Consider the following 23,771-nt stretch of genomic DNA (forward strand, 5'->3'; position numbering starts at 1 on the left):
CTGTTTGTTTTGTTTCCACAGGGGCTGTACCAGCTCTCCATGGACATCATCATGATGAACCGAGTGTGTAAAATGTTCCGTCAAGGACTCAGGGGATTTCGGGAATATCAGATCATTGAGACTGCTCACAGAAAGCACCCTATCTTCTCTTTCTGGGATGTAAGCTGCTGGGCTTAGCAGGTTTATAAGAGGGTTTAAAGGCGTCCAACAAATAGCACCTCACTTCCCAGCCCAGGCTCTGAATTAACTGAGAGAGAAGACAAAGGATGAAGCAGATGGGAGAACCAGCTGCCACTTGTATTGATGAGGAAACTTACGTTGGGTGTCATCAAGCCGGATGGTTACCTAATACTAAAACCCCAGAATGGGACAGTGTTACCGACGACCCCAGTCAGGGGCAGTGTTGGACCAAGGCAGGCCTCCACTGTAGTAGCAGGTTTCCTGCCCTCCACTCATAGCAGCGATGGGCAGAGTGGACCGTGGGCTTGAAGGGGAGGGAGGTGGGGGTGATCGTGGTCTGTTTCTTCTTTCAAATTCACCAGAGAGTTTTAAGTTACTCCCTCTCAATGTGAAAGGAGCAGGGCTAGTCATATTCTGCTAGTACAACTCCCTCCACGTGGAGAGAAGCATCAGGAGAGGGGAAGGAGCCATCTCCCTTCCAAGGGCGATCAAAACAGCCAGAAAAAACCCGGGAGTCACAATGGAGCCAGGATTTCCCACATACCTCCCAACTTCATCTCGTCTGCCTTCTTTCCTTCTGTTCTGTCCCTCTACCTGGACAAGAAGAAGATGTTTGCAGGGCCACCCTGGTGACCATGTTTTCTAGATTTTCCAGAAGATCTCAATTTCAGATATTTTATCCCAGCGGTAGATCCTGAGTCCCTTTTTGGCTCAAAAAAGATGACTTTTCTGTTAAGTTGTTCTGGGTCCCCAAAGGTGTGTTCATTACTATCCAGGGCTCCAAAGTTTCCTCATCCAGTTCCTGGACAAACCCTACCCAGAGTCCTGTTTGCCAAAAGTGACTAGACCCAGCCCCGCCTCCCCCCCTACATCTGGTGATTCCCTCAGAAGTATTTCCCAGCATGGTTTCTGAAGGCTAGCAGCCAAGGAGAGGGTCACAGAGGGGTGGTGATGGGGGACAGGGAAGTGTCTTAGATTGATTTCTAAGGGGACAGCAGGTAATGTAACTGTGCATTTGTGGCCGAGTTGAAGATGTAGCAGGAAGTAGGCACCTGGGGGCAGCTGAAGGAGAGGGGTTTGCCCCGTGTAAAGACATTCAAATTCACATGTTTTGAAGATGCTGTGCTATGCTATGCTGCCAACAAGTCTGCAGCCAGATTCTGCCCTGAGATGAGAAGGGATAGAGTAGGAGAATCGTAACCTCAGGAAGAACATTCTGGTGCAGGCTGTCACACGGTGGTGAAGGGAAGGGCCCTGGAGACCAGGAGTCTCTGGGTTACCAGAGGACTTGCGGTGATGCCCGGGCAGCTGGAAGCTGAAGACCAGATGACAGGCTTGTCATTAGGGGCATGGGAGGCTAAACTTAACAATGTTGCCCTGTCCAGATGGCCTTGAGTGGAGCAGAGGCCTCTCAGGGTCAGCCTATGGGGGTCATACAGCTTCCAGGCAGGGAACCCGGTGGGCTGGGGAGTAGCGTCGGGCAGAGAGCCATAGACTGGTTTTCAGTGAAATATTTGAGTCCTGATCTCTCTGAATACCACATCTTTCTTTCAGCAGCCTCCCTGAGAAGCACCAGATGGATGCACAAACTATAAATGGAGGGAGAAGATAGGGATCCAAGTGGGCTCTGGGGAAGGAGTGAGGTGTGCTAAGAGAAATGAATGAGGGTCCTAGTGTGGCTCAGCTGGTAAAGAATCTGCTTGCAATGCGGGAGACCTGGGTTCCATCTCTGGGTTGGGAAGATCCCCTGGAGAAGGGAAAGGCTACCCACTCGAATATTCTGGCCTGGAGAATTCCATGGACTATAATCCATGGGGTCACAAAGAGTCGGACTTGACTGAGCAACTTTCACTTTCCACTTTCCCTAGTGTGGCCCAGGGGTGGTCACGGCCTTATTTGTCCCTGTTTTCCCTTCTTCTCCCCCCCATCTTAGCATTTTCCCTCTTTCTCTGCCCCTTTCTTTACTCTTTCCACATCCTCCCTGCATCTGTTAGGAAACAGGGTTGGAGTAGTTCGTCCCTAAGACCTCCTACACCTCTTCTTCCTGGCCATCCTTTAGACCAGGACGTTTGCTCATTGTGTGATTCTTGGGCAACTTCCTTCACCCACTTCAAGTCCCCAGTGGGGCTGCTCAATACTCTCTGCTTTGTCGTGATGATGAAATGGAATAAGATAAGCCGTGCCTGGCTTGCTATCGGCACTTAGTGAAGGTAGGCTTCATTTGTTTCTTCCTTTTTATCTCTCTTTCTTTTTTTCCCCTTCTGTACAGTAAGTTGCCTACAAACAAACCTTCAATTTGCGAACTTTCAAAGATGCACACGTGTATCTCATCAATGTCAGATGTGAGTGAAATTGCAGCTGGCCCTCTGTCTCTTACTGCTGACATCCTTCAGCTCTACCATCTCCCACCTCCTCTTCCTCCTCCAGTCAGTAACTCTTCTTGCCTGTTCACTCGACGCCAGCCCCTGTGTGCCAGCTGTTGCACTGTACTACTGTGTTTTTCAAGATACTGTACTGCCAAATTAAGAATGTTTTCTGTATTTTTTTGTTTGTTTTTAAGGCATTATTTGTGTGGGAAGTATTATATACCTATTACAGTACAGCGCTATACAGCCAATGGTGTTAGCTGGGTTCCCAGGCTAAGTTTGTTGGACTTAGGAACAAACTGGACTTATAAAGGTGCTCTTGGAATGGAACTCATTCGTATGTAGGGGACTTACTGTACTTCCCTCCCCTTCTCTTTTGCTTCTATTTCCTCTTTTGGCTTCCTCTCCTCTCTCTCTTTATCCTCCTTTCCCTCTCCCCACCCCTGCTTTTTCTCTCTCTGCCTCCGTAATAACATATTGTCAGTTCTGGGCCCAAGTCTTGTGCAGAGTTGGGCTTTTGTGCAGAAGTGGCCATTTCCCAAGGCTGCCTGCCTTGCATGGTGGTCTAGGTATGCAGAAGGGTCTCAGTGAAAAATTCTAAAAGCAGTCTGGCTGATTCTCCTTCCTCTCCTTTTTTTGTTTCTGTTTTTTCCAGAAGAAGAAAGAAGGCCGAATCACTTTTGATACTATGGACTTCGTTGCAGAGTCGGTATGTATAGAAAGCTCTGACCTTCTGCTGGGAATTTTTTTTTTTTTTTTTTTCTGCATCATAGCCTCAGAGAAGCCCTGGGCTGGGTATCAGGACCACTGGATTCAGACCAGGTTCTGCTACCAACCCAGTGTGCCATTCAGGGCTAGCCACTTAGTTTCCTCACCTATGAAATAGTTGCTGTCAGTGGTCCCTTTCAGTTCTGGCATCCCAAGACTATGAGCCCACCCCCTACCCTGAACCCATTGTTGCTTTATTTCTTTCAATATTCATTATTTTTAAATTTTTACTTCATTATTGTTATTACTTTTTAATTTTATTTTTGGCTGTGTGTGGACTTTCTCTAGTTGCAGTGCATGGGCTTCTCATTGCGGTGGCTTCTCGTGTTGCAGAGCACAGGCTCTGGGCACGTAGGCTTTGTAGTTTCAGCTTGAGGCTTCTAGAGCATGGGCTTAGTAGTTGTGGTGCATAGGCTTAGTTGCTCCGCAGTATCTGGGATCTTCTCTGACCAGGGGTCGAACCCATGTTGTCTTCATTGGCAAGCAGATTCTTAACCACTGGACCACCAGGGAAATCCACATTGTTGGTTTATAGCTGAGCCAAACCAGCAGGGGAGATCTCCTGCGCCTGGACCAGTGGGAAAGAGTGGAAGGCAAAGCAGAGGATGTGAGAGTTGCAGACAGAGGAGAAATAATCAGTGAGGCAGGAGAAGCCCTGACCTGTATGTGAACTCCCCAAACTTTCCGAGAGATGCTGGGCACATCTGTCCTTGACCTGCGCTTGGGTGGCCACCTGAGGAGGGAATGCCTTCATATGACTTTGTGGTTGTTGTTCAGTTGTTCCATCGCTCAGCAGTATCCGACTCTTTGCGACCCCATGGACTGCAGCACGCTTCCCTGTCTGTCACCATCTCCCAGAGCTTGCTCAAACTCCTGTCCATCAAGTCGGTGATGCCATCCAACCATCTCCTCCTCTGTTGTCCCCTTCTCCTCCTGCCTTCTATCTTTCCCAGCATGATGTGACTTGGCCTGTGTGATTTGTTCTCCAAATTTGAAGCATTGTTATATTCCCAGCTTCTCTCCAACAAATCCTATATGTTACATTAAAATTTGAAATTTAATGTCAACTTTAAAGGGGCTTCTCTATTTATAGGAAAGATCTGAAGTTCTCACCCCCGTAGACCTGACTCAACCCTGGCCGGAAGCAGCCATGTTGGTTTTCCTCTCAGGAAGAGCAGGGAGCACAGAACTTTCTAACGGGTACAGGACCGCCTGGATCACTCTGCTCCCCTCTCCTCCCTTGGAACCAAAGTGTGGCTTCTGTTGCCTGCCTCCACGGGGCATAATCTAATTTCTCATGTCCCATTATGTATGAAGCACAGTAACTCATCCAAATTCTGAGTTTCTTCAGATTTCAAGACCAGCCAGTATCTGACGCTGGCCATGAAATGTTACCCAAGTTTTGCCCTTCAGATGGGAGAAACTAGGGGTCTTTCTGAGGACCACAGAGCTCTAGAGATGCAGGCAATTCTGTGCATAGCAGCAGAGGGAGAGAGGAGAATGCAGAGGGAAAGTCCACCTTATAGGCAAGGCCTCTCTGGCTCTGTCTCCAACACAGAGATGGAGAATAAAGACCTGCTTTAAAAACCTGCCCTTTTGTTATTGTTGTTCAGTTGCTCAGTTGTGTCCGACTCTTTGCAACCCCATGGACTGCAGCACGCCAGGCTTCTCTGTCCGTCACCATCTCCAAGAGCTAGCTCAAGCTCATGCCCATCGAGTTGGTGATGCCATCCAACCTGTCCTTTGAGTGACTGCTAATGGGTACCGGGTTTCTTTTTAGGGTGATTCAAAGGCTCTAAAATCCATTGTAGTGATATCTGTACCACTCTGACTAAACTAAAAATTGATCTGGACACTTTCAGTGGTGAATCATGTAAAATTGTATATCAATCAAGCTGATACACATATTTATACATATATAAGCTGTCTCTCAGGATAACACTTGAAAACTAAACTTCAGTATAGTCCATATTAGGACTCTACTAACACAAAGCTTCTCAAAAAAATCTTAAGAATTATCGAGGCTTAGAATCACAGACTCATTTATTATAGCATTTGTGAGACACTGGAAACAACGAGCACGTATCTAAAGCATAGTTTAAAAAAACATTGAGTGAAAAAAAAGGCGAGTTGCATAAATAATGTCAGCAGTCTTAACATTTATGTAAATAAAACCAAAATCATTCTATACATACTCTGGTGTGGTCACATGTATAAAATCAAATATTGTTTGTAATAATATATATAGGGCTTCCCAGGGGGCTCAGTGGTAAAGACTCTGCCTGCCAATACAGGAGACACAGGTTCAATCTCTGATCTGGGAAGATCCCACATGCCTCGGAACGACTAAGCCCGTGTGCCACAACTATTGAGTCTGTGCTCTGGAGCCCAGGAGCCACAACTACTGGAGCTCTGGAGCCCTAGAGCCTGTGTTCCCTAACGATAGAAGCCACTGCAACGAGCCACCACACACCACACCTAGAGAATAGCCCCTGCTCACTGCAGCTAGAGAAAACCCACGCGCAGTGGTGAAGACCCAGCACAGTAAAAAATAAATATAATAAAAAAATAGCATATATAAATGGTTAATTCCAGTGATGGAGAGCAGGTCTGGGTTAGGTGTGACATGGTACGAGGGGATTTTAACTATCTATTGTTCTGATTTCTAATGGAAAATAGTCATTATATTGTGTTAGTTTCAAAAATTTTACTTATACATAAGAAAAAGGCAGGAAGCAAGAATGCCAGGTGGCACAGTGGTAAAGAATCCACCTGCCAATTCAGGAGATGCAAGAGATGCGAGTTTGGTCCCTGGCTCGGGAAGATCCCCTGGAGAAGGAAATGGCAACCACTCCAGTATTCTTGCCTGGAAAATTCCATGGACATAGGAGCCTGGTGGGCTACAATCCACGGAGTCGTAAAGAGTCAGACACGACTGAGCACACACACATACACACACATGCAAAAGTGCCACATGTTAATGGCTAATTCTGTGTGGTGAGATTATAGATGGCCCCTCTTATTTTCCTTTATCCTTCCTGTATTTTAGAGCAGGAGTCCCCAGCCTCAGAGTTGGGGACCGTTACCGTCCATGGCCTGTTAAGAATTGGGCCACACAACAGGAGGTGAGTGGTGGGCGAGCAAGTGATGCTTCAACTGCCACTCCCCATCAGTCCTCATCACTTGCGTTATCACCTGAACCATCCCCCTGACCTGGTCTGTGAAAAAAATGTCTTCCACAAAACCAGTCCCTGATGGCTAAAAGGTTAGGGACTGCTGAGCTAGAGGACCACAGTGAGGGAATAGCTGGCCTGAAGTGAGTGAAATTGACAGTGCTGAGAAATGGTGTTTGAGAAACAGGGCTGTGTTTGAGTGATACTTCCTCTTCTTCATTGCAGATATTTTTTTGAGCTCCTTAGATAGGCCTCGGTCTGTGTCTGTGGTGGGGAATACAGTCAGCTCCCTGTATCTTTGTAGCAGGTTCCACATCCTCAGATCCAACCCACCATAGGTAGAAAATATTCAGAAAAGGAAAATTCCAGAAAGTTCCAAAAAGCAAAATTGGAATAAATAGTTGCAGGCAGTAACTATTTATTGTATTTACAACATTTACGTAGGGTTTACATTGGGTTAGGTATTTTAAGTAATCTTGAAATGATTTACAAATACTACATACAAATACTACACCATTTTAAGGGAGGGACTTGAGCAACAGCAGATTTTAGTATTGACAGGGGTTCTGGAACCAGTCTACCTCTCCCCGCCCCACCCGAATGGATATGAGGAACAAGGATGACTGTAACATTCGCACCTGCCCTTAAGGAGCTAATAGGAGTTAAGGTGATGGAACTTACTCAGAAAGTTAAATAACAATCTTTAGGAATCCACAGAAGGGGGTCTCAAGGGTTGAGGGTGGTAACAACGATTTGCTGGAGGAATTAGCGCCCCAAGTGAGCCTGGTTCATAGAAGCCAGAGGCATCTGTGTTTTGCCATAAATAGACCCTATAATAGAAGTCCTAATGGGTCATTGATAGTAAGAGAGAAGGAATGGATTCGGACCATAAAAAAGACTGTGACACTTCCATAACCCTTGCTCTGCATCAGGCACGTTGTAAGCCCTTGACAACATTAACTCTGGTATGCCCATATAGTTTCTGTTATTATCAGACAGGGAAACTGGGTCTCTGGGAGAAGAGACTTGTGCCAGGACACACAGCTGGCTGGGAAGTAGCAGGACCAAGTTCAAAGCCAACATCTGGTACCCAAGCCTGTGCTCTTTTAACCACTGTGCTACACTGCCTTTCCGAGTGGATGTGCGTGGCTTCAGATCTCCTGGTGTGAGGACCAGAATTCTCATCGTGACCCATTTTCCTTTTGCTTCAAGACAGTTGCTGTTATGTAAGATGCTGACATTCATCCTTACTTCCATAAATATTTTATTTCATCGAGTGTCCACTACAGGTGAGACATTCTAAGAGTGGTAAACAAGGTAGAGGAGGGCAGTGTTGTGTTTATTTTAAAAAAAGATTTTCTTCACTTGGGCCATTTTTAAAGTCTTTGTTGAATTTGTTACAATATTGCGTCTGCATTTTTTTTTGTTTTTTTTGGCCACAATCTTAGCTCGGATCTTAGTATGGATTGAATCCGTACCCCCTTCATTGGAAGGTGAAGTGTTAACCACTGGACCACCATGAAGTCCTTATTGTGTTTGTATTGGGGCTTATATCTAGAACACCTTTGTTCAACCAAACTCTCAGTGACAACGGAGATGTTTAGTAGTCTGCATTATCCAGTATAGCAGCCAGCAGACTCATGTAGCCATTGAGCACTTGTCATTAGTGGGACTGAGGGACTAATTTTTTTATTTTAATTTTATTTATTCATTTATTGGCTGCACTGGGTCTTTGTTGCTGTGCCTGGGCTTTCTCTAGTTGTGTCAAGTGGGGACTGCTCTCTGGTTGTGATGCGTGGGCTTCTCACTGCAGTGGCTTCTCTTGTTGCAGAGCACAGACTCTGGGGCGTGGGCTCAGTAGTTGTGGTGCACAGGCTTAGTTGCTCCAGGGCATGTGGAATCTTCCTGAACCAGGAATCGAACCCGTGTCTCCTGCATTGGAAGGTGGATTCTTAACCGCTGGACCACCAAGGAAGCCCGGGACTAATTTTTAAATTTGATCTAGTTTAAATAGCCACATGTGGCTGTTGGCTACCATGTTAGACAATGGAGTTCAAGATTTGTGTGTGTGTGTGTGTGTGTTTAGGGTGGGAAAATGACATAATATACACCTTAACAAAAGAGCCTTCCTGGGTGACTCAAACAGTAAAGAATCTGCCTACAATGCAGGAGACCCAGGTTCAATCCCTGAGTCGGAAAGATCCCCTGGAGAAAGGCATGGCAACCCACTCCAGTATTCTTGCCTGGAGAATTCCATGGACAGAGGGGCCTGACAGGCTCCAGTCCATGGGGTTGAAGGAAAAGGGGGGCTTTCCTTGTGGCTCAGCTGGTAAAGAATCCACCTGCAATACAGGAGACCAGGGTTTGATCCCCTGGTTGGGAAGATCCCCTGGAGAAGGGAAAGGCTAACCCACCCCAGTATTCTGGCCTGGAGAATTCCATGGACTGGTAGTCATGGGGTTGCAAAGAGTCGGACACGACTGAGTGACTTTCACTTTCTTTTACTTTAACAAAAAAGGGTAAGATCATTTCAGAAGGTATTAAATGCTTTGGAGAAAATGATTCTGAGCTTACAGAGTGCTGGGAGGGGCCCTGCTGTTTTAGCTCAGATGACCCAGAAGGGAGTCCCTGAGGATGTGACACCATATGAGCTGAGAGCAGACTAGAGAAGGAGGTGGCAGCCATATTCTTGTGAAAATCCAGGGGAAGAACATTCCAGGCAGAGGAAACAGCCCAAGCAAAAACTGAAAGACAGGAGTGAGCTGGGTTCAAGCAAAAGATGGGTGGGGACTAGAGAATGAAGGAGAGAGGCAGGAGGTACAGGTGGAGGGCCGTCAGCAGGTAGGGAGTTAGACCACAGGGGGCCCCAGGCTGTGGCAGGAGTCCAGGTTTTCTCCTGGGACTTCCCTGGTGGTCCCGTGGCTAAGACTCCTTGCTCCCGAGGCACGGGGCCCGGGTTCGATTCCTGGTTGGGAAACTAGATTCCACATGCCGCAACTAATAGATCCCACACATCACAACTAAGATCTAGTGCAGCCAAATACATACAAATAAATATCACAGCACTGTTTCCTGGCAGGTGGGAGTGGTGAGCAAAGGCCTGGATTTGCCCGCACCTTGGTCCATGAGTCCTGGTTCAGGAGGGTTAGCTGAGAGTCTCTGTAGGTTCTCTTTGTTCCTTAGGCTCCTGAGGCTTGCTGAGGTACAGGCTGAGGCAAGGGACGTCTCCCTTGACTGAAGTGTGCAATGTGTCGAGTGGGCCCAGGGAGCCCCATTACTGACTGGTGAGGTCAGTGAATGGGAGCAGTTCTTGGTCAGTAGTTGGGGACACAGGCCTTGGCATGTGGCAGTTCTAGGTCACAGTCCTGCCTGAGTGTCTGCATGTGTCAGATGGGGATAATAATCACGCCATGCTTCTTTGGGCAAAGATGCAGCGAGATGGTGTGTGTAAGATGCCTGTCCCGATGCCCAGCACACAGGGCACACTCATCACGTGTCAGCCACTGGGAGTGGGAAAGGGTAGGGGCAGGAGTGTGGGGAGTTGCCCACCAGCCTCTGGAGGCAACTGCTGGGTCCTCTGCATCACTTTGGCTCTCTCTCCCCCCAGGGTCACTTCCCTCCAAGGGCCATTCAGATTGCGCAGAAGAAGCCCTCTTGGAGGGCAGAGCACGAGATCCAGTCGCTCTGCAACCTCCTGCAGGTTCTGGACAGTTACCGGAACTACTCGGAGCCCCTGCAGCTGCTCCTGGCCAAGATCATGCGCTTTGAACGGTCAGTGAGGGGCTTGCCCCTTGGCCCCTGGGCTGGGACTGGGCTGGGCAAGAAGGGCCTGGCTGTGAAGGCCACGTTGGGTCCACCAGCCCCTCTGTGAGGTGTCAGCTGTGAGAAACCATCTGTCGTTTCACCTTCATGCTCACCGTTATGACTACAGCACACTGTATCTCAGCCATTTATTGAGAATCTGCTCAGAATTAAGGAGCTACTGAGTCTGGAGAGGATCTGGTTAGAACCTCAGAAAGGATATGGTCCAATTCTCTCTGTCTTCAGATGAGAAAACTAAAGCTCAGGGTTGGGGGGGAATTTGTTGTTGTTCAGTTGCTTAGTTGTGTCCAACTCTGCGACCCCATGGACTACAGCATGCCAGGCTTCCCTGTCCTTCACTATCTCCCAGAGTTTGCTCAAACTTATGTCCATTGAGTCAGTGATGCTATCCAACCATCTCATCCTCTGTCGCCCCCTTCTCCTTCTGCCCTCAATCTTTCCCAGCACCAGGGCCTTTTCCAATGAGTTGACTCTTTGCATCAGGTGGCCAAAGTATTGGAGCTTCAGCATTACTCTTTCCAATGAATATTCAGGGTTGATTTCCTTTAGGATTGACCTGTTTGATCTCCTTGTTGTCCAGGAGACTCTCAAGAGTCTTCTTCAGCACCACAGTTTGAAAGCATCAGTTCATTGGTAGTCAGCCTTCTTAATATGGTCCAACTCTTACACCCGACTACTGGGAAAACCATAGGTTTGATTAGATGGACCTTTGTTAGCAAAGTGGGGGGAATGACTCATCTGATTTCACCCCCTAAATAAGTAGCAAAGCTGAGACTCAAATTCAGGTCCTAAAAGCCAGAAGGGATCACAAATGAGGCACTTCATCCAGGTAGGAACAACTAGTGCAAGGGTCTGTGAACTTGGATGAGAAAAATATTTTATTTGTTTTTTCATTACCCTCTCAAATTTATAATTTCCTTCAGTCATGAATGTAGGTAACAAACCAATATATAATTTTTTTTTTTACCGAAAGAACTTAGAGATATTATCACATATTTAAGTTGTTGCAGATTTCTCAAAAGCCAATTTACATTTATCACATCTTTGAAAAGATGGTAGTTATTAGGTTTGTTGCTAGCTTTTGTTTTGCAATGCCTTAAGAAAGAGGCAGATATATTGCTGTATCACAAGCTTAGGTTTTTGTTAACTGTACTTTGGCTATATTTTCTTTTATACATTTAAGACATTGTTTTGTGAAGCTTTCACCAGATTGTCAGTTGGTCCATGACACAAAGAAAGGACCGAGTAAATCCCTGGTAGTAGAGAAGCCTAAGAGGTGCTTGTGGTATTTCCACATTATTTCCAGGAAATTTCAGTGGCCTCAGGGGGGCAGCCTAGTAGAATATTTGAGGTAAGACCTGTCTTGAAAATCTAAATGTAAGCTCACTATAGGTTTGTGTTCTATCTTCCTTCATAAAGGTCACAGTCTTGTGTATAACCACCACTAACTAAATGGACCCTTCATTACCAATGCAGGGTCCATCTCACAGATAATAAAAGCCAGGGAAGGGAGGTAACCTTCCAGCTGACGTGGCCAAGGGAGTTTCACAGAAGAGGTGGCATTTGAGCAGGTAGATTTGACAGGTGGAGTTGTAGACAGGACATTGCAGGCAGGGGAAACCATCTTCTTTGTTCCCGTCCAGTGGAGAGGAGAGGGTATCACTGCTGTCTTAACTGTAAGATTCAATAGCAGGCAAAATGGTGTCACAGAAAGAAAAAGAATCACAGGCCTAGAAGCTCTGGAATTTAACGTCCCATCTGCCCTGGTGTGACCTCAGGCAAGTCACTTAACCTTCCTGAGCCTACAGTTCCCATGGGGGAAATGAAGACAATAATATGAAATCTCCAGGTTTTTTGTGAACCTGGAGGTCATGATTATTAAAGCTCTCTGCTGGTTGCTTGTTATTTTTGGGACTGGGGGTTAGCAGATCAAATAGGATTCTTCCACTAGAAAGTGACAGAAAATCCAGCCTAGGGGAATGTGTTGATGGCTCATATATCTGAAAAGTCCTAGGATAGTCCTCCGGCTTCAAGCTCAGCTGGATCCAGGGGCTTAGTGTCACCAGTGACCCACAGTCTGTGTCTGTCTCTCTCCATCTCTTGGCACTTGATTTGCATAAGCAGCTTATGCAAATACGAATGCAAAGGAGGGTCTCTGGCTGAGACTCCCTCTTCATGGTAGCCAGCCCGCTACGACAGCCACAGCTCCAAGCTTCCATCTGTCCAATTCAGTCCACTGGGAAAAGGAGTTAACTCTTCCCAGTTAAGTCAGAGCCTTGGGATTAGTTTTTCCGAACCAGATTGACCTCACTTGAATCACCAATTGGTCAGTGATGTTCTGATTGCCTGAGAGTCAAGAAAAGGTGTTTCCCCTAAAGTAAAATCAGGGCTGGACTTCCCTGGTGGTTGAGTGGTAAGGAATCTGCCTGCTAATGCAGTGGACAGTCTCTGTTCTGTGTGGGATCCCTGGTCCAGGAAGAGCCCACATGCCGTGGAACAGTTAAGCCCGTACGCCACAACTACTGAAACAGTGCTCTAGAGAAGCACACAATAATGAGAATGCTCCACAATGCTCCACAAAAAGAGAAGCCACTGCAATGAGAAGTCTAGGCACTGAAACAAAGACCTAGCACAGCCAAAAATAAACAAAAACAAAAATCAGCTGGTGGAAAAAGGTGACCAGATGCTTAACAGCAAAAAAAAAAAAAAGAAACATGTCTGCTATAAGCGATATCTTTCTTCACCCCCCAAATATTGGGTGAGCTGGATGATCTCTGAGGGTCTACCCTGGAATAAAGGCTGGCCTGTGTTCTTTTATCCCCAAAGTCTTCTTTCCTGGCTGAATATGCCTGCCTTCTCCAATCTAGTCACTGTTACCTGGGCCTTCTCCTCTTTCCTCTGTTGATAAAGCCTCTGGTTTGTACATTGTCCTCTCTGCTGGAGCTTACTGTTATTTCTCTGAATGTGCAGGCTTCCTGCTATCTCTGTGCCTTTGGACATGGTGGTCCCTCTGCCTAGGACTCTCTTCCATCTCTCTGTCCCCCTGGATGACTCCGCTCACTATCCTAGAGCCCTCTCTGGTCTTCTTAAACTGGGTTAAGTTCCCTTCCTCTGTGCTTCTGTATTAGCCTCTCCTAAAGTGATTTTGTTTTGGCCATGCCTTGCAGCTTGCAGGATCTTGGTTCCCTGACCATGAACTGAACCCAGGCAGTGAAAGTGTGAAGCCCTAACCACTGAACCACCAGGGAATTCTCATTTTAAAGCATTTTAAAATCTTATTTACTTCCTGTACTTAATTGTAATTTTGAGAACAAGATTTGTGTCCTTTATCACTATGCCTGGTAGACACCACTGGTATTTGTCTAACTTATTGAATGGATGAATAAATATTAAAAGAGGTGTGGTTTGAACTTGCATTTGAAATATACAAACTATCCTCTTCTGAGCTTAAGAACTTTTAGTTTGCTTTGAACCTGGCTACCTCTGCTCTAAAAGTTCTCAGTTGGGTAGTGAGCTGTTAGGGATCATAATAAATCCATTTATCCATCTCTTTCTATATATGCTCATCTCCATTTTACAGACAGGAGAAACTGAGGCTCAGAGAGGGGATATGAGTCACCTACTATCACACAGCTAAGGGCAGAACCAGGATTTGGATCCTAGTTTGACTCTAAAGCCAGTGCTCTTAATCATTTAGCTACTCATCTATTGCTTCCAGGAGTTGTTCATTCATTTATTCAGTGACCATTCACTGAGCATTTACTTAGATGCCTAAGCAGACTGACAAAGGCTGTATTCTCCTGAAGCTTCCGTCTAATGGAGGTGGGAACTAGACACGTGTTAGTGAAGAGGTCAAGCTTGATGGAGCTGGGGCTGGGCAGTTCTGAGGTCCCTCCAGCCCCATCTGTGCTTTCAGGTGTGCGTGCATGCTCAGTTGCTTCAGTCATGTCCAACTCTTTGCGACCCTATGGACTGTAGCCCGCCAGATTCCTCTGTCCTTGGAATTCTCCAAGCAAGAATACTGAAGTGGGTTGCCATGTCCTCTTCCAGGGGATCTTCCTGACCCAGGGATCAAACCTGAGTCTCTGAGGTCTCCTGCATTGGCAGATGGGTTCTTTATCACTAGTGCCACCTGGGAAGCCCATCTGTGCTTTCACACTCCAGAACAAAAAGCAGACCATCTAGATCTCCTCCTGGCAGAGACTGTGTGTTGCTACCAGACCAACTGGCCATGGTCTTTCCCCAGGTTTGGTCGCAGGCGTGTGATCATCAAGAAGGGCCAGAGGGGCAACAGCTTTTATTTTATCTACCTGGGCACGGTGGCCATGACGGAGGACGAGGATGGCAGCAGTGCCTTCCTGGATCCCCACCCGACGTTGCTGCAAAAGGGCAGCTGTTTCGGGGTGAGCACAGGGGAAGGGTCTGCCCTCCTGGTGTGGGGTTGGGGGTGACAGGACTCCTGGTGGAACCTCCAGGCCAGGCCCGGTCCTGCCTTCTGCTGCCTGCCCTGTTGTGGGTCACCATACCCTCACCTGTCAAATGCTGATTGAGTTGGGCCTAGTAATGTCCAAGTCTGACCACTTCATCTGTGATGTTTTAAGGAGTATGTTCCCTCTGTAACCCCCAGAGATGCAGTGAACCCTCAGCGAGGCCTCTCCAGCTTCCTTTCCCTGCCTTGGTCAAGCTGGTTGCCTCATTTTCCACAGGCAGCATATGGTGTGTGTGTGGGGGGGGCGGTGTGTGTGGGGGGTGGTCGGTCCACAGCAGCAGGGAGTGAGCAGGGACACAGGATGGACCAGGGAACCTGCATTCTGGGGAGGAGAGATTTCTGGGGGGAGATGGAAGCGGGGAAGAGGTGATCGAGGCTGCAGACAGAAAGCTCGGGGTGCCTCTCATTTGCCTGTGCTCCTGTCCATCAACAGGAAATGGGCTCTCTCACCTCTTCAGTGAGGAGGGCCACCGTGGTCTGTATGGAAGAAACGGAGTTCTTGGTTGTCGACCGAGAGGATTTCCTGGCGAATAAGCTGGACCAAGAAGTTAAAAAGGATGCTCAGCTTCGGTTTGAATTTTTTAGGTAACTCTACCAGCCAACATCCTCCTCCTTGTGTTTATTAGGTACCTTTGTCCTCGGCCTGGTGGGGAACACTGGGTGCCATTCTCTCTGCCTGAAATGCTCTTTGGGACCTACCTCCCACCCAACTTCAACTTTTCTGTCTAGCAAACTCCTACTGTACCTTCAGGTCGCAGCTCAAATATCCCTTTCTTAGTGGGATGATAACATGCTTTGCACACTTGTTGGGCAGATGGGGTGCTCAGCCCTTTGTACCACCCACTTAATCTAAGGTAAACATTCAGTCCCATAGTGTTGTTTCTCATTCTCCCCATTTTATAGTGAAGGAAGTGAAGCTCAGGATGGTGATGTGTCCAGAATGTCTGACTTAGAAGTCCCAGGGCTTCACTGCCCCGCCTCCCTCACCAAGGCCACCTCCCTGCACCCCAGAATAGAGTGAGTGCTCCCTCAGTGCTTCCATCACACCCTGTGTTTCCTTAAAGCCCCATCCAAGCTGTAATTCTTGCGCCATCAGACAGTAAGCAAGCAGCTCAGTGGCAAGGACAGACCTGCCTTTTTCATCATCATCTTCTCTCTGTTGTCACAGTGCCAGGCACAGGCAGCTGCTCATCCAATTATCTTGAGTTCCTTGCCTTGAGGAAAAGAGTGAAAATCAATTGCAGCATCTGCGCTGGCATTGAGAATACAGGTTGTAGGGATGCAGGGGCAGAGAGAAGCGTCATGAGCAGAGGGCTCTGGCCTCTGCGGGCTGGAGCTGAGAGTGCCACCCGCATGAAGGGGCTGCAGCCCTTCAAGGGCGGACTCAGTCCTGAAGGGAGGGGCGGTTCATATTTTCATACAGTGGAAGGAAAATAGGGCCATGTTCTAATCGCAGCTCTTAGGTTTATCTGCCACAGGACCCTCGATAGGTCACTTCACTTCCCTGGGCTTTTGTCTCCTGCCTTGGAACGTGGAGATCAGGATTCCTCTCTCCGAGGTCATTGTAAGAATCCAGTGCCATGTTCATGGGAAGTGTGTGGCCCAGTCTTGGCCCAGGAGGAGCTCCTTCTCTGGTGGCCTGGCTTTCCTCCTGTCTCCAGACCCTTCTCCTCCTTGGACACGGTGCCGACCCTGTTCCCCTTTGATGCCCTGACGGAGCTCACTGTCCCAACCCCCAGCTTGAGACCTGAGTCATCCGAGTTCTGAGCTCATAATTTGGAACTGAGAAAAGATCTATGATGCTTATTAGCAGCCCGGTGGGGCCACCTGTGAGGGAAGGCAAGCCCGTGATTGATGGTATACTAGGTTTGAGGTCAGAGAAGGGGTGGTCATTGCGGGGTGGGCCTTCCACCACAGAGCACCAACAGGTCAAAAGAAGAGGGTCCTGACCTCCCCCACCCGCAGGCCCAGGGCTGAGGACCAGAAGTGAAGTGAGGAACTCTTGGGTATTCCTTGGAATGGGAGCAGTTTAGTGGTAGCCAGCTTAGCGGGGGATTCAGCTGGGAGAAGCTTCTGGAGGGAGGATCGAAAGTGAGGGAAGCAAGGCCCCAATACCTCAGTGCATCTGAGACGCAGTGAGGGGAGCAGTTGGAGGGCAGGGGAGCAAAGGACAAGTGACAGGAGACTGGCTGCAGGCGAGGCTAGCGAGCAGGACGGGTGCGAAATCGTCCACCTCGGGCTTTTGCCAGAGCAGCAGCACATACTCCCTTTCCGGGAGTCGCTAAATGCTAGGCCTCTGCCATGATGGACAGTGAGGAAGTCTCACGGGCTTTTCCCCTCAGGAAGATGGACCTGTTTCACTCCTGGTCCGATGAGAGGCTCTGGAAGCTCGTAGTCCTGGGGAAGGTAGAGAAGTTCTCCTACGGGCAGCTGATCTCAAAGGACTTTATAGAATCGTCCTCCATCATATTTGTCTGTGAGGTGAGAGGCCTGGGGTGGGGGTGGTGAAGCTAAGGAGAGCATGGCTAATCTAACGGCCTGTGGCCAGGTGACCGGGTGGAGCCCTGGTTTGTAACACATCCTTTTCTTTTCTTTTTTTTAAGTTTTTTTTTTTTTTTTTTGACCTGGACCATTTTTTGAAAGTCTTTATTGAATTTGTTACAATACTGTTTCTTTTCTTTTTTAATGTTTTGTTCTTTTGGCCATGAGGCATGTGGGATCTTTGTTCCCTGAGCAGGGATTGAGCCTCTCCCCCTGCACTGGAAGGCAAGTTCCAAACCACTAGACCACCAGGGAAGTCCCAACACATCCTTTTCTGAGCACCCACATCCTAGTTGCTTGGAAAATTCCTTAGACAGAGGACCCTGATGGGCTTCAGTCCATGGGGTCGCTAAGAGTCACGACTGAGCGACTAAGGATGTATACAGGTCCAAGTTTAAAAGAGCAAAGGACGCACTTTGGCCTCTCACCCTGAGAGGGTATCTGTGAATGTTAAGATACAGAGCTGTTCCATTAGAAAGAAGGTAGGTGTCGGGGGGGGGGGGGGGGTGTGGGGGGTGTGTGTGTTCTCTTTTCCTTGAGCTCATATATGTGTTTATTACAGATACATATTTAAATTATGCATTTGGCTCTTGAATTTTAAGGATTCCGGATCACTTTTAAAAATTAAAATCTTAAAATTATGAAAGTGATAATGACCATATTATAAAACTTTCCAGGAAGAGGGGAAAATGAGCTCATCACTTCAGGATAGATTTTCAAAAACGGTATTTCTTAGAATCACATTTTTTTGACTCTTGGAGCAAATTGCTTTCCAGAAGGAGGGCTCCGCTTTCTCTAGCTCCTAGCAACATACAGCTTTGCCAGTGCTACCAACCTCTGCCAGTCACTCTTTCAAAAGTTTTTTTAATTTAATAGGTGACAATTACTACCTCTTTGAGGATTTAACTTATATATACTTTAAGATTATTAGCGAGATTAATCCTGCTTACTATCTAAATTTTGTCTTTTGCAATAATTTAATAGGTACAGTTACTACTTCTTTGAGGATTTAACTTATATAGTTTTTCTGACTACTAATGAGATTAATCCTATTTGTTTACTATCTAAATTTTGTATTTTGTGAATTGCTTTATGTCCTTTGCCAACTTCTCTGTTGGTTGATAATGAAAAGAAAATTTAACATTTATTGTGTGTTTACTGTGTAACCAAAGGATGTTGCTATTGTCATCATTCCCGTTTTGTAGACTCGGAAGGGACGGTGTTAAGTGGCTTGTTAACTTCATGCAGTTGATGAGGGACAGAGGCAGGGTTGAACCCAGGTCTATCTGACCCCAAGGCTCCTTTGCCCAGAAGCTGGGGCTTGGGATTGACTTGAGTCCGCCTTTCTGTCAACTGTTGACTCTGCTCAAACCCCTAAGTAGCTCATTATCACCACCAACATCCTCATCATCAAAACCACCATTTTGCAGGGGAGGGCCTCTTCACTCCTGTGCTAGTAGTTCTACTAGCATCATTAATCTTGTTTTGGTTTACTTTGGAATAGGTAGTACTTCACGTGGTTCAAAATTCAAAATACTCACAAGAGTGATGTCTCCTGTTCCCCTCTCTTCCCCAGACTACCCCTCCTCACAGACCACTCCTGGCACCAGTTTCTTATATCTCTGTTCTGCACACGTTGTCTGTGTACACAGGCAAATGCAAGTGTATGTTTTTTCCTTTTGTTTCATAAGTCACATCACCCTATACAGACTCTTCTGCACCTTGCTGTTTCATTTATATTTCTATAGGTTGTTCCATATCAGTACCTAAAGCACTTACTCATTCTCTCTTAACACATGTATAGTATTTTACTGTATGGTTGTATTTTAATTTATCTAACCAGTTCCCTAAATGATGGATATTTAGGTTATCTCAACACTTGCTGTTTCAAATAGTGCTTTGATGAATAGCTGTGTATCAAGTACCATTCCACCATAAATCTTCACCAGAGCTCTACCAGGAAGGTATTATTATTCCAAGTTTACAGTTGAGGAAGCTGAAGCTAAGATGCCTTAGGAAAGGCCACCCAGCTAGTAAGTAGCAGAGCCAGAACTCTGCCCCTGGACTTTTAGTATCTCCTATATACTGATGGTTTACATGTTAAACCAACACATTCATTTGGCAAGTTTTTGCCAAGGTCATGACACATTGGTTCAGGCCCTGGAGGGATACAAAGGTGGAAAAGGCTGGTTCTCTCTCCTTATATATATTCTCCACTAGATTCTGTGTGTAGACAAACAAAATTGTCAGTTCCAGTTACCAAGCAATTAGTGCAAACTCTGTGAATTATAAGAATGCAGGATAGGAAACTCTTTAAAGGCTGAAGGCTCTCAGGAGCGCTTCCTGGAGAAGGTGAGATGCGGGATGAGCCTTGAAATATAGGGCCCTTAGACAAAAGCAGGGGTCAAATTGGTTGTGTGCTAGAGCTGGTTCCTCCTGGCCTGTGAGAGCTGATTGTTGAGTTCTCAGGAATTTATTTAATTACAATTAAATATATTATATTGAAAACAAGGCTATTAATACTGAAAAACGTATCATTCCTGAGCGTTAATGCATTTAACTATTATCTATGCTCTTGAGGTTACTTTTGCCTGTCATATCCATATGGTGGAAATTAAACCATTGTGCACATCTCTTCTCAATTCCGTGTTCAGTGACTTCCCACTGGTAGCTGAAAATCAGCCATAGTGTAAGTATGTATGCAATGGAAATAGGCAGACACTCTTAAGTCAGGTCTTGATTTATGACTTTGCTGACTGTCTTAAGAAAGCTATATAGAAAATATTTATAATACAGGTTAAATTCCACAGTGGGCTGGGTCTCTAGCTGTTACATTGTAAAGAGAACAAAATTAAGGAAATGTTTTTTCAGTATTTAAGAACGACTCATCATAGATTCATCATAAAAGTTATATCATTGATGAAGAGGTGAAGTTATGATATGCATAGTGTTGTTTAGTCACAAAGTCATGTCCAACTCTTTTGTGACCCTCTGGACTGTAGCCCACCAGGTTCCTCTGTCCATGGGATTTCCCAGGCAAAGATACTGGAGTGGGTTGCCATTTCCTTCTCCAGGGCATCTTCCTGACCCAGGGATCAAACCTGCATCTCCTGCATTGGCAGGTGGGTTCTTTACCACTGAGCCACCAGGAAAGTCAATATACATAGTGTTAAAACTAAAAGAGGTTTCAGTGTAATGAATATAATTTATATGAGAAATAGGGTGAGAAATAGTTTACCAGTAGATTACAAGTCAGACTTATTAATTATTTTGGGAAAAGAGTAGTTTGGCATGTAACTTAGTTTGTCAAATCACGGTTGAATTGTGAGTACAGACTAGCCACAGACATATGAGTTCAGCCAACATCAACAAAAGCATTCTGTGAGAATCAATTGGCTATATGGAATTTCCAATAAGAGTATGGTATATTTTACTACTGTTTATAAATTGTGTGTAACGCACCCTTCATAACAGTAAAATGTATAGACATGCATACACTTGACCCAAGAGCCAGCTGTTTGAGCGTCACTAGGAGTGTGTTTGTGTTGTGATTCTGTGTTGAGTCCCAGAGAACAGTCAAGTCTAGCTAGTGTAAGTAGGAAAGGGATTTACTGTAAGCAGGATGTTAAACGGCTAACAGATTTACTAGTGAGGGGAGACCTGAATAAACAGGCTCTGGACTGAAAATGACTCCCACATAGCTTCAAATCAGAACCCAGAACTGGACTGTCCCTGATACTTGCTGCCCCTGCCAAGTTTAGGAAGCCACATCTACAACCACTGTCTCCACTGACAAAGTGGATGTCCCTCAGTTCCATAACCAAGCCTTGCCCAGGTTCATTGGATTGGTGGAGGCTAAATCACATCCAGGGACTTCCGTGGTGGTCCAGTGGTTAGGAATCCGCCTGCCAATGCAGGGGACACAGGTTCGATCCCCGGTCCGGGAAGATCCCACATGCTGCAGGGCAACTAAGCCCATGTGCCACAACCACTGAAACCCATCCACCTGAGAGCCTGTGCTGCAAAACAAGAGAAGCCACTGCAATGAGAAGCCCACACACCGCAGCTAGAGAAAGTCCACACACAGCAACAAAGCCCCAGCACAGCCAAAAATAAATAAATACAATAATTTAAAAAAAAATCACATCCAGAGCCTGAGCAGCAGGGGAGCTTGGGAAACAGTGTTTGGCTTCTGGCCTCTACACGCTTAACACTGAAGGGGGATTGAATGCACAGAATCTGACCCAGAGGAGGGTGAGGATGAGGGTGAGGTCCTTGCCAGTGGAGGGGGGGAATGGTTTGGTAAATTTGGAGAATCCTATTGTCATGTGAGGAGAGGTGGGAGAGGGCCTAGAGGAGGAACTGGTAGGGGAGAGCCCTGAAGGCCAACCTGTGTGCTAAGTCGCTTCAGTTGTGTCCGACTCTGTGCAATCCTGATATAGATGTCACAAAGTGACAGCAGGCAGAGGGCCCCTTGACTAGCAGATTAGTAGACTAGTCCCTTACAGTGTTGTGTTAAAACCCAATTTATGGGACTTCCCTGGTGGCCCAGCGGTTAGGAATCTGTCTTCTAATATAGGGGAGGTGGGTTCGACCTCTAGTTGGGGAACTAAGATCCCACATGCTGCACGGAAACTAAGCCTGCACCGCAACTACTGAGCGCACACACTCTGCAGCCCTGGAGCCACAACTAGAGAAGCCTGAGTAGGCAAAAGAAGCAAAACCCCTGATTTAATTGTTAATGTGAAGATTCTATAATACATGAAAATTCTGATTTCTGGCTTATTTAGAATACTCAGAAGATCAGGCAATACCAGGGTGTATTCTAGTGTGGCCCTTCTGGCTGGAGTTGAAGAGCTCCTGCCACCTCTAAAGGGACTGCTCTTTTTCCTCATTTTTATTTCCCACCTGGCCAGCTGTTTGAACAGTTGTCCCAACTCCTATAGTTTACTCTTATTGCCACTAGAGGGAGAAATCGGCCTTGAGCGGCTGGGTGTCCTTGGGGCCTGGGCAAAGTTGGAGAACATAATTTCTGCTAGCATTGCAAACATAATTAATGCTCGTAATCAACTCATTTTGAACAGTTTATCATTTGGGAACACATGGTGAAATTGTTTTCTCCACAGATTCAGATGCAATTAAACACCCCTGAGAGTCTTTCCAGAGAGAACTGCTCATGTGTATTTTTCTAGTACCTGCAGTTCCTGGTGGATAAATGTTTGTTGAATGAATGTTGAGTAAAGCTCCTAACACAATGCCTGCAATATAATAAGGACTTATTAAATGTTTGATCTCTTCAACAGTAATCTATCCTGAACATTAATCCTAATGTGTCTCTTAGAGTTCCTACTAAAAAAGATTAAGATTGGGAACTCCCTGACTTTCTAGTGGTTAGGACTCCATGCTTTCACTGACAAGGGCCTGGGTTCAATTCCTGGTTGGGGAACTAAAAGTCCACAAGCTGTGTGATGTGGCCAAAATTTTTTTTAAAATGAAGGTCTAATAAAGATATGAAATGCATGTGAAAAATGACATATCTTTCTTGTCTCTCAGATTAGGAAAGATTAAAAGGGCTGTGAAAACCAAGTTGTTAGTGTACTACATAGATGTATTACAATGGGTTCTGTTATGCACCGTTGGGGAGAGTATAAACTTATCTAATGTATCTAGAGGGTTGGTTGACAATATATATCAAAATTTTAAATATGTATAACATCCTTAATGGTGATTTTTTTTTTTAGTTCTTGTGCCGTTTAGCTATTTGAATTTTTTAATTATGAGTAGATAGCATTTTCATTTTTAAAAAGGACCTCAAACCGCTTGCATGAAGCAAGTAAAACAAAAGAGAGCTTATCTTCAAAGCCTGTCCTGCCTGGAGCTGCGGTTGACTCCTCTGCTTGTGTCCCTTGCGTGTCCAGGGCATCTGTGAAGTCCTGAGGTTGATAGACCTTGAGAACTCGTCCTTCTACCATAAGTGGATCTGGGAGCACCTGCAGCTGATAGACGACACACCTCCAAACCTCCACCTCAAGGGTAAGCCAACATCCACATCTGGCAGCCAGCAGGGGGCGCCTGATCCTGCAGCTTCCTGGTGCCTGGTCCACAGCATCTTAGAAACCTAGAGCCAGCAAAGCCTGGCAGGATAGACAAGTCTTCTACCAGCTGTGGAAACCTGGGTCCACACGGCCTCCAGGTGAGGCTCCTGCTGACCCCTGCAGCCCCTTCCAGCCTTTCCCCTCAGCCTCAGGTTCTTCCAGGGAGAGGGGTGGAGAAAAGATAGCCTGGAGCTAGACAGAGCTGGGTGTGAGTTCCACTGATTAGCAGCCTGACTTTGGTGAGTACTCAGGCCTCTGGGCCTGGTGTCCTGGAGTCTGTCGCTTTGTGTGATGGTTAGGAGCATAAGCCTAGGGGCCAAACTGTGTTTGAATCCAG

At 46.4% G+C, this 23,771-nt stretch overlaps 1 protein-coding gene across 17 annotated transcripts in view; it reads left to right on the forward strand.

The window, feature by feature from the left end:
- Positions 1-23,771, forward strand: part of CNBD2 (cyclic nucleotide binding domain containing 2) — a 62,778-nt gene that overhangs the window by 18,512 nt on the left and 20,495 nt on the right. For 6 of the 17 annotated variants that reach the window (XM_081560044.1, XM_081560039.1, XM_081560033.1 and 3 more), the window contains 7 exons: positions 22-159; positions 3,202-3,255; positions 10,095-10,258; positions 14,556-14,712; positions 15,232-15,383; positions 17,141-17,279; positions 23,258-23,372. In XM_081560044.1, the coding sequence (XP_081416170.1) occupies positions 40-159; positions 3,202-3,255; positions 10,095-10,258; positions 14,556-14,712; positions 15,232-15,383; positions 17,141-17,279; positions 23,258-23,372 (901 nt within the window). In that variant the 5' untranslated portion in view covers positions 22-39. Of the gene's footprint in view, positions 1-21; positions 160-3,201; positions 3,256-10,094; positions 10,263-14,555; positions 14,713-15,231; positions 15,384-17,140; positions 17,280-23,257; positions 23,373-23,771 lie in introns of all 17 variants that reach the window. The other 11 variants (XM_081560041.1, XM_081560034.1, XM_081560038.1 and 8 more) reach the window with 4 other exon arrangements.

Source organism: Giraffa tippelskirchi, chromosome 13 (genome assembly GCF_054371585.1).
Source record: "Giraffa tippelskirchi isolate mGirTip1 chromosome 13, T2T-mGirTip1v1.2.pri, whole genome shotgun sequence".
Lineage (NCBI taxonomy): Eukaryota > Metazoa > Chordata > Mammalia > Artiodactyla > Giraffidae > Giraffa > Giraffa tippelskirchi.